Here is a 10,216-nt window from a genome sequence, read left to right on the forward strand (position 1 = left end):
AGAGCTACAGCCACTAAACTTTATTTCTGTAGTGTGGGTAATGTCACACCAATTTCTCTGCCTCTGGAAAACCCCAGCACTCACGGAGATGTAATCTTGGTCCCCTGAGCCTTGGCCCCTGCCAGGCTTGGAGAAACAGGCCAAATCCTTGCCAGGTGTAAATATAGAGAGTCACTGGGTCATTATTGATGCCACCTGTGGCCACGGATGGAACACAACTGAGCCAGATGCTCTTTGCCTGTGGGGCCGTGTCCCCGACCCTGCTGCAGGTCTGGCCCTCTGTGCAGGAGGAGGTTTTGTAGTTCAAACTGCTGAGCTGCTTTGGGATGGCTCTGGTGGTGCCCTGGAGAAGGGCAGGGAAGGGGAGCCCATAAGCAGGGTACCACAGAGTCATACCTGGCACAGAGGTTTTGTTGAGCAGTGGGAGGAAAAGCTGATGAACATGTAGGGTGGAGAAGGCTGTGTGGCAAGTGTCCACTTGCCATCCAAGAAGCATGTGGTTGCAGGGGAAAGTTGTGCCTCTTCCTTCTTTGTCACGTGGCAGAAGGTTCATCCCTGTCTCCTCATTGACACTGGAGACTGGAACTACATGTATGCCTGAGGGACTGAGGCTCTTGCCCCGCTTTTGATAGTGCCACGTCCTCCCCCAGGGCCACCACCATGTATCTTAGCTCAAGAGTTTCAGACAGACTTGTGTCACCAAGACTTGTGTCCCTGCTCTTTCCTCACCCTCCCAGCTGTGGGTCAGCCTGGGGGGTGGCTCATCACCTCCTGCAGCAAAAAAAGCCTGGGATTCCAAAACAGGGCCTGAGAAACAGCCAGGGCTCAGCTCTGGCAGCTCAGCCACCACCTCACTACCTCAGGCTGGGAGCAGGGCAGGAGGCACACTTTGTCCCACCACCACTGTCCTCCACAGCCAGCATCCTAAAGGCTCTCAAACTAGGATAATGTATGCTGCTCTGTGTGTTCAGGCTTGCTGGGAATGTCCCTTTTTTGTTAAAGAAAGGAGAAGAAAACTGCATTGACCAGGAGGCTCTATGCTTCGTGCTTACTGTTTCTACCAAGTTCTTTTGTAATTGCAACAACCATGTTGGATCAACTGCAAAAGAAACATTGAAGGAAGGTGAAGAGGAAGACCCTGATGACCACAGAAGACTAGAGGGACAAGAGTGATCTTTCCATGACTGCCATCAAGCTGTAGGCCTGCAGAGAGCATTGTGTGTACAAGCCTGGCTGTGTGTGCACGCAGGACACACTGTGAGCAAACGCAGGAGCAGAGTCCCTTGGGCAGGCAGCCTTCACCAGAAGACCTGCTCCCACACACCAAAGAAGTCTTCACACAATGCTGGCAGCTGCATCCCCAGGAGGCGTGGTCCTGAGCTGCTGTGGCTGCATCCCTACCTTCCCTGTGGAGGCACTTGCCAAGGGGAGGTGAATTTGATCTCAGAGCCACCCAGGCTGGGACTGGACACAGCTCTGTTGGCTGCCACGGACTGTCAGCAGTTGTAAATCAGCACAGCCCCACTGTGCTTCCCACCAGCTGAGCTCCTGGCCTGTTGGACAGGGATGCAAATACCACATGCAAAGACCTGGTAATTTTTTTAATTCTTTTTTATTTATTTTTTTTTCCTGGCTGATCAAGTCACTCAGTGAGAGCCTGTTGCCTGAGAGAAGGTTCAGTTTTCCTTTGGGAAATAAGACTGAGGATCAGCACGTTCCTCTCTCCCTTTCCACCTCTGTGGTCCACTCAATCCGTGCTGGCTGGCTCAGGGATGCTGCAGAGGTGGGTGCCTGGCACCCAGTCTCTCACCTTTGAAACACCTTGAATTCAAGGTTTCATTTCAAAGCTGCTTTTCATGAATTCAAGGTTTCATTTCAAAGCTGCTTTTCAGGATTTCAAAACAAATCCATGTCCTGGACAAAGAGAGGGAGCCAGCCAGTATTCGGAGCCTCCTTGTGCAATGTGTGTCACAGTTTTAAATAGATTTGTCCTGCTTGGATTGGTTCTGGTTGGAAAGGGAGTACTGAAATGAGAGGTCATAGGGGAGAGTTACTATGGTAATTGAGTAGTATCACCAGTAGTTTTGCTCTTATGAGCATTAAAGCACATAATAATAGACAAACAACAGTGGTTAAAGCAAGCAGGTAGGATTACTATGTTCTTTTGTCAGAAGTATATAATGTCTTGTAGTCAGTTTTAAAGACTTCTCAACCCCCAAATCCACCCAGCAGTCACCTGCTGAGTAATTTTGTATGCCTAATCTCTAGCCCTTAACTACAAGCTTTCTGCTAATTTGAGGCAAATGGGTATTTTTGACACTAAATAGGGCAGTAAAGAATCCCTGACCTAGAAAAACTCCATTCCAAGGCACTGAGAGCAGAAAAATATTCTTTCAGCATCCTTGTGAGACCTTTGGAATGACATAAAATAGCTTTGACTAAACTGTGCTGCAGCCTTCGATTAATGGTTTGCAGAAACTTGCTGAACATCCCTACTACAACTTCCCCCATAAAACTTGTCACTTCAGATTGCCATCAGCCACCACAACAATAATCATTTCATGCCTATTGCTAATTGCAAGCACAGCTGAGGCTCAGCGGGGTGCTCTTGCACAGTCCCAGGCCTTTATACCAGCCTCAATCTGTTGTATGGCACTTGTTCACACACAAAAAAACTACCAGTAAAGGCAGAAAGAGGCAGAGTCACAGGTTCCTTGTAATCCCTCTGCTACCCTGCTGACAACCCAGCCCTATAAGCATTCCTGGTTTTGTCCCACTCTTTACAAAAGCTGAAGTGACCTTAAGCTACTAGTATGTAAGCTTTTGAATGAAGAATACAGCTCCTTCAGGTGCCTTAAGAAGCAGTGTTGCATCTGGCTTATGAGATTCTGTTTGCAGCACCCCTGGGGTGAGCTGTGGCTTCCTGTAACATGTAAAATATGAGTGTGAACTCAGGGTTCATGGCAAGGAACAGGAGGTCATGCTTCCATTCAGCTCACACCAAAGAAGACGGGGGTTTGCAGATGTTCCTGGGTATGTGTAATGACACCACCTCCCGGAGAGCACAGGAACCCAGTACAGGGCTTTTCTTTTTTCTTTTTTCTTTTTTTTTTTAATTAATTTTTTTATAAAATGTGCCACACTCAGTGTGCTACTTGCAGATTTATTCATATCAATTTTTGCAATTTATGTATTCAGAGACAAACTTGCTATTTTAGCAACTTATTGATCATGTTTTTGCATTCAAAAAAAAAAAAAAAAAAAAGGGTGGAGATGGGGGCTGGGAATGAGGAAGCTTCTTGCTCAGTCTGGTTGGGGTGTTAGTTGGGCAGCCTTGGAAGCCCAGCACTTGGCATGCTCCACCTCCAGTAATGCCTGTCCAGGAGCATCCCAGCCTGTTCATGGCCCACCTCATCTACCCAGGCTAGCACCCAGCAATGAGGGTTGCTGCAAAAGACAGAAGGGAAGCAGGAAAACTAACCTGAAGGAGGGATTAAATTCCTGGCTGTGCAAACAGGGTATCTTTTTGCTGTTACTGGGCTCTGGTAGCACCCAAAGAGTGTCTCTTTGCATTTTCTCTGCTGTTAGCCTGGTCACACTATACAGCAGGCAGCAGGGGCTGGAGCATGTGTCCGTGGGAGCCCTGATCCCTTCCCTGCTGATGGCCAGATGGATGTGTGGCATCCACTGGGATGCACCCTCCACAGCCATTCCTCGCCTTGCGCCCCCAAGACTAAGTGCAAATTGTCTTCAGGAATGTGTGTGTGCAGCAACGAGATGTGTAGAGTTAAGGTCCATGGACCTGGGAGCATCAATGAGGTCTAGTCATTCCTTACAGCCAGGTGTGAGGAGTTTTGAGAAAATATATTTGTACCAGTTGCTTCAGTGTGCCCAGTGCCACAGCTGACCTGGCCCTAGGGCTCCAGACGTGCCTGAAATGTGTTGCAGCCCCATAACAAGGCCCCAGAGATCAGCATTTGGGCTGTGCCTTCTGCACCTTGTGTATGGGGACAAGCTGCATGGCTGGAGCTCCCAAGAAACCCTGTGTCCCCAGCATGTGCCCTCCTGCCCTTTGTGGAATGGTAGACCCACACTGGGGGGAGCGAGGTGGCCAGTGTCCTGACAGGACCAGGCTGTGCTCTTTTGTCTGAAATCATCACGTTTCTGTTTCAGAGCATTTGGCTTTGTTGTGGGGTTTTTTTTGTGTTGTGGTTGTTGTTTTTTTAAATAATATAATCATATGCAAATGTTATCTTCTTTGGTAGGTTAGTCATGAATCAGAGGGCTTGTGTGTCTTATAGCACATCAACACTAGTGATAGCTAAAGGGAACATTTAATTTATGGGCTAACTTCTTTTTATGAATATGCAGGGCTTAAATTCAGCAGTTGGTGTGTGCTCTATGAAGTGACGTGACGGGTTTGTGTATCAAGATCAATGAATTAGACTTTGTCTCTTTCTCAGAAAGCAGAAAGTCTTTGGAGTAACTTAGCTTTGAGAAAGAGAGCTCCTTTCATGCAGCTGAGCAGTCTGCCTGGCTGAGCCCTTGTCAGCCAGTGCTCAGGAGGAGAGGGGTACAATGGGGATTTGGCTCGGAGGAGTTTGCATTTCCCCATAATCCAGCATTTTTAAGTGTTTACTCCAACCAGCAAAACATTTAATTTAGTTAATCTGAAGGTTTTGCAGCAGCAAAGTCACCTTGCCAATAACCTCCAGAGGTTATCATTTATGGTTTGGATCCATACAGCCCTGTGTGCGGCACAGGACAAACAGAAATGGCAGGACCTGTCCCCACTGGGGACTTCTCTCATTTAGAGGTGACATAAATACCTGGCAGATTGTTTCATGGAATATGAGAGGCAATGATGGGAGGGAGAGGGTGTGCATGTGTAACATGCAGTGGCTTTGTTCCTCTGTGGGATTTGACTTAAAGAGGTGGTGGAAGGAGGTGACCTGGGCATCCATGTGCCAGCGCGGCCTCACATGCCGCCTAAATGTCACCCAAGAGCATGACTCAAGCATACTGATTGCAGAAAAGTAACAGTTATAAACATTAACAATTTCTATTTTGCCCACATCACGACCTCCAGTGGCAGTTAACAGTATCTGAGATTGATTTCTGATATGGAGAGAGCTCCTGCTTGCCTATCTCAACTAGTTTCATTCAAGCTCTTATCTCTTGCCCGGTCTCCATCCTGGTGAAGAAAGGCCAGCAGGAATCTCTATCACAAGTTGCACAGGGTGTAAGCATCAAGCAAGAGATCACCACGTGCCATTTCTTTGGTGACTCCATCCTTTTATTGCTTCCATTTTATTAACAGGTGGTGTAGAAGTAGAAGTACAGGAACATCTTCATTGACGTGTGGGGATAAGCCCTTCCCCATGTGACCAGCTTCTGCTGCCTGCTCCTGCTGGAGGTAGCAACTCCTAGAGCTTTGCTGTACTATTCAGTAATGTCTGCTGTGCCCACATATTTGTGATGCTGGGCTGGTTTAGCTTGGACTGATTTATTTGCTTTGGTCCTGCCTGCTAAGCCCTTCCCAGTGACAGCTTAGGGTGTTGGAGCTGCACATCCAGCAGTGCCAACCTCATCCTGCTCACAGGCAAGCACTGGCCTCTGGGCCGGTGTCAAAGGGTGGAGGGTAACAAGCCACCAGCTTCAGTTTTGCAGCTGCAGAATATTCAGTCACCTACAGGCACCAGCAGCACTGGCAGCTTCAGCAGCTAGAGGGAAGAGGGAATATTTCTGCATTAGAGACCCCCAGCCAAAGGTGCAGCAGAGAGAGGCAAGAAATCCCTGCACTAGACTGATGGAAGGTTTCAGGCTAGTTGGGAGGGAGCAGCGTTTCAGACTGACTTGGATGGAGCTTGAGCAGGATTTTATAAACCGGTCAGGTGTTTTCTCTTTGCTTGAAGTGGTTCTAGATTAATTGCAGCTGGTCCTCAGGGTAGGTTTTGATCTCTGTGCGTAAGAGACGTTGTGAGAAGGGTGTGACCCCACATACGGAGGGCGATGGGTTTCTGTCTGCAGCCCTCTGTAAGCAGCCGTTGTGCTGAGCACCGTGGGGAGGTTTCTGTGCTCCCTCCCCACACACACACACAGCCCCTGCTTTTCCTTCTCTTGAGGGCTGGCTGCTCCTCTGTGGCTTCAGACGTGCAATGCCAGCCCTGCGTGAGCGGGCGCTGAGCCACAGCCCACCGGAGGCTTCCTGCCCCACAGGGCTGGCAGGCCGCTGCCACGCAGCTGCGAGCCTCGTTCGCAGGCAGGGGGCAAAATTTCAGCCCCCGGGAGAGGCCCTGTGAGTTCAGCAGCTTGAAACAAGTTCATTTCTTTGCCGCTTTTCCATCTTCCGTAATTGTGCGAACCCAAAAGCGTTTCCCGTGGGGGCCTCACCCGCATCCTCACCCGCAGCCAAGCCTTGCCCGGCACCAGCCGCCCCTCTCCTCACCTTCAGGGAACCAGACTCGCCCCCGTGGCTGGTTATGGTTGAAGTTCAAGGCGGTAAGTAGCTTGTGTGTGGGTCTGACACACTTACAGGCAGGACTCCGCTCTCCTTCTGGGGCTGGGGGTAGTGGGAGGTGGGGGGGAAATGAATTAAAAAAAAAATTGATTGTGTCAAACACACACCACCCCAGTGCTGGCTGGGCCCATCAGTGGCAAAATCAGACTGGAAAAAAAAAAAACAACCTTGTGGTGTTGCTGGTGGCCATTACCCCTCCAAATAAGGTTGTTTTTTTGTTGTTGTTATTAGCATTTAAAAGCTCATGCATGGAAATTCTGTGTCAAAAGAGGGTGCCTGTCTCCCCCTCTAAGTCTGTCACGTCCCATCAACAGGCTGGCTGGGGCGAGGTGGGTGCTGGCTGGGTGCAGCCTGTGCTCTTCAGGGCACAGCACACAGCCCTGACGGGGCTGGTTGCTGGAGAAGTCCTGTCTCTCTTGCAGCAATGGTACTCCAGCTCGATGAGTGTTGTCTGCACCTGGCTGACAGACCGCATGGACCTGCAGCTCCACATTTACCAACTGAAAACTCTCATTAGGATAGTAAAGGTAATCATCCAATATGGTTTCAATGCTGTCTTGCTGTTGGAAGGAGTGTGTGTGTGTGTGTCTGTGTGCCTGCATGTGTGCAGCATGTTCTCTGAGGCAAACTTGTCACTGGCAAATAAACTAAGCCTTTCATTAAAATGCTTAAAAATTAAGATACTTGTGTATATGGCATGTAGCAAAGGATAAACAGGAACCTGAAATGCCTATAGATCCAAAACACAGGTATGCAAATAAGAACAAAGTAATTGCTTGCATGAAAAAAGGGAAACACACACTGTTTGATCCTACCTGTTCAATAAACACACCAAAAGTAGCCTTTTTTTGAAGAAAAACATTGATCACACTAATGAACTCCAGTGTTAAAATGGGTTAAATCAAAGGAGAAGTTTTTAACACTGTTTTGCTGGAAACATTTAAGCCCAGCTCTAGCTTCTTATTATCGTCAGAATGCAAATGAGGATTGCTCTCATACTTAATTGAAGTTGTTTCTTTTGCAATGAGTGTATATAATCAACTCTAGGAGATCACAAAGGTGAGATCACATACCCTGAAAGTAACATTTTTTTCCTTGAGTGCACGTGTATGTGTATATGTGTGTGCGTGTCTTGGGACTAATGATAATTATTTCAGTGTGAAATCGCAGTGGTTTACATGAAATAATAAGATCACAGAAGGGGGTAAATATATTTTTGATCATTTTAGGTTCTATCTAATGTTTTTTGCTCTAATATTTTATAATGTTTATGGTCTTCTGTGCAGTGAACACATTGAAGGCATGAATAAATTAAGACTGAAATGTATTAAATGTGCTTTTCATAACTGAAAACAGGCACAGACATTATTTCTGCTTGTCAGCTAGCTAAGGAAAGCGTTTTTCCTTGTGCTTTATTTATACCAATATTACATTCAGAAGCAGCTACAACAAATCCAAGGACTTTCTGAAACAGCAGAACAGTAAATGTTTCCACACAGAGCAGAATGAAATGAACTCCAAGGCCAGAGTTTTTATTTCATGCAGTCAAGAAGTTTTTAAGCATAAATTCAAATGAGAGAGATTAAGTGCAATAACAAGGGAAATACAGCCAACCATGGAAATACATCCCCAGCTTCAGAATTAGGTGGAGAAAGAGAGATTTAAGAAACACACCCCGTGTGCTTATGTTTATACATCAACAATTTTCCGCAGCATTCTGGATTTTGCTTATTTAATCCCAATACTGCAGGTAGGATTATTTAATACAGACCATTCCAGGAACGTGTAATCACGTCTGCGGGTCGGGGCGATAAGCGTTCTGCTGTGGGAAGAAAAATGCCTGCCCTTACCAGCAGAGGAATGTGTCCAGAGGCCAGGGAAGGCAGCTGGCACAGAGCCCCTGGCTGTTGATTCCATCTCTTCTTAGATCCCAACCTACCACATGCAAAGCTCCCTGCTGCAGCCCCCAGCAGTTCCCTGCTCCAGAGCCTGCACCCAGCCCCGCCACCCTGCAAAGGCAGGGCTGGAGCTGTAGAGATGGCAGTTGGTGCTCAGGACACCCTAAAAAGAACCTGTGCCACAGGGAACTGGTGGCCAGCAGTCATCACACATACACACCCCCCCACACACATCCCCCCATCGTCCACCCAACCTAACTTCATGGGGCTGGGATTTTCCTGGGGTCCCAGCTTCTTTCATTAGTGACCCCAAACCCCAGGCATGGGGGCACAGTCTGACTCCTGTGGCAAAGCAGGGGACCCAGTGTCAGCCCTGACTTCTCTGCTGTCTCCTCCTTCCTCCGTGCCTCTCCCTGCTTTAGAAAACGTACCGGGATTTCCGATTGCAAGGTGTGCTGGACTCCACCTTGAACAGCAAAACCTACGAGACCATCCGAAACCGGCTGACTGTAGAGGAGGCCACAGCGTCGGTCAGCGAAGGCGGAGGGCTCCAGGGGATCACCATGAAGGACAGTGATGAGGAGGATGAAGAGGATGACTAGGGAATTCTGGCCTGGAGGACCGGCTGGGGGGTCGCCTGGTATCCGTGCATGTACCTCGTCTGTAACTCAGTTAGCCACATTAGGAATTTTTATGTCAGCTCTAAACGCCCATGAGAAGTTTACCAATACAAATGCCATGTTAGCTGTGTGGTAATAAGATTAGCACCTCTCTTTGATTCATTGGTTTCCTAATTTCATATCTATATGTTCATAAGCAATATGGAGCACCATTGTTTAATACTGTTAATGGAAAAAAAAAAAAAAACTACATAGGAAACATGCTAGGTGTGTCCCTGTTATAATTAAAGTTTAAACAATGCTTCATTAATGTACTGTATATACACTGATGGTAAATTGTTGTGAAGATGAGTGAATCCAGTCCTTTCATTTCTTTGTTTCTCTTCTGTGGATGCCAACTGCTTAAAATTAATAATAATAAAAAAAAAAAACACCAAACAAAACAGCTTTGTTTTTAAAAGAAGAATGAGGCAATTACAAATGATTTTTTTTGTTCTCTCTGTTCATTTAAAAAACCAGAAAACAAACAAACCCAGACAGCCGTTTGAATCACTCTGCATCCTTGTTAATGTACCAGGCTCTTCCTTTCAATATGCAGTTAACTCCATAGAGGCTACATCCCAAAGGATTAGTCATTCTAATTGCCACACCAGATTAATCCTATCATTATGGATATCATGCCACATTACAAGTCCAAAGCAGTTGTTTTCTGTTGACGTTTGCTCCTCTAAATGTTACATTTTTGTTTAAATCTCAAATAACCATATATGTACAAAGACAACTTTATTTACAATCTTAGACTATACAGATGTGTTTATAATAATATATCGAATATTTATTTCAGTAGATTGTAACCATAATTTACAATTCCTCTGTTTCACAATGTTTTTTATATATGTCATGTACATTGCATTTTGACCAGTAACTGCATGTCCATCAGTCCCCCCCCTCCAGAGCATTTACTTTCTGTGTAAAATAGTGATCCATCTTGCTTTTTTTGCCTTATACAAGCCGACAGTTGTAAAAGTGTGAGAACTGTGGCTTCTCAATAAATAACTATTCAGATGTCCTAAGAATAAATTATGGAGTCTTTCTATGTCTGCCTTAGAAAAACAAATAATTACAAGCTGAGATGTAAGAGCCCCCACCTCCCAGAATAAAGGCATTTTCTTTTCTCA

General features: G+C 46.5%; 1 protein-coding gene across 11 annotated transcripts in view; it reads left to right on the top strand.

Moving 5' to 3' along the window:
- CADPS (calcium dependent secretion activator) overlaps nucleotides 1–10,216 on the top strand; it is a 215,961-nt gene extending 205,745 nt beyond the window's left edge. For all 11 annotated transcript variants that reach the window (XM_051627715.1, XM_051627722.1, XM_051627717.1 and 8 more), the window contains 2 exons: nucleotides 6,943–7,047; nucleotides 8,841–10,216. In XM_051627715.1, coding sequence (XP_051483675.1) covers nucleotides 6,943–7,047; nucleotides 8,841–9,020 — 285 coding nt within the window. In that variant the 3' untranslated portion in view covers nucleotides 9,021–10,216. The remainder of the gene's footprint in view (nucleotides 1–6,942; nucleotides 7,048–8,840) is intronic.

This window comes from Apus apus, chromosome 9, assembly GCF_020740795.1.
Source record: "Apus apus isolate bApuApu2 chromosome 9, bApuApu2.pri.cur, whole genome shotgun sequence".
NCBI lineage: Eukaryota > Metazoa > Chordata > Aves > Apodiformes > Apodidae > Apus > Apus apus.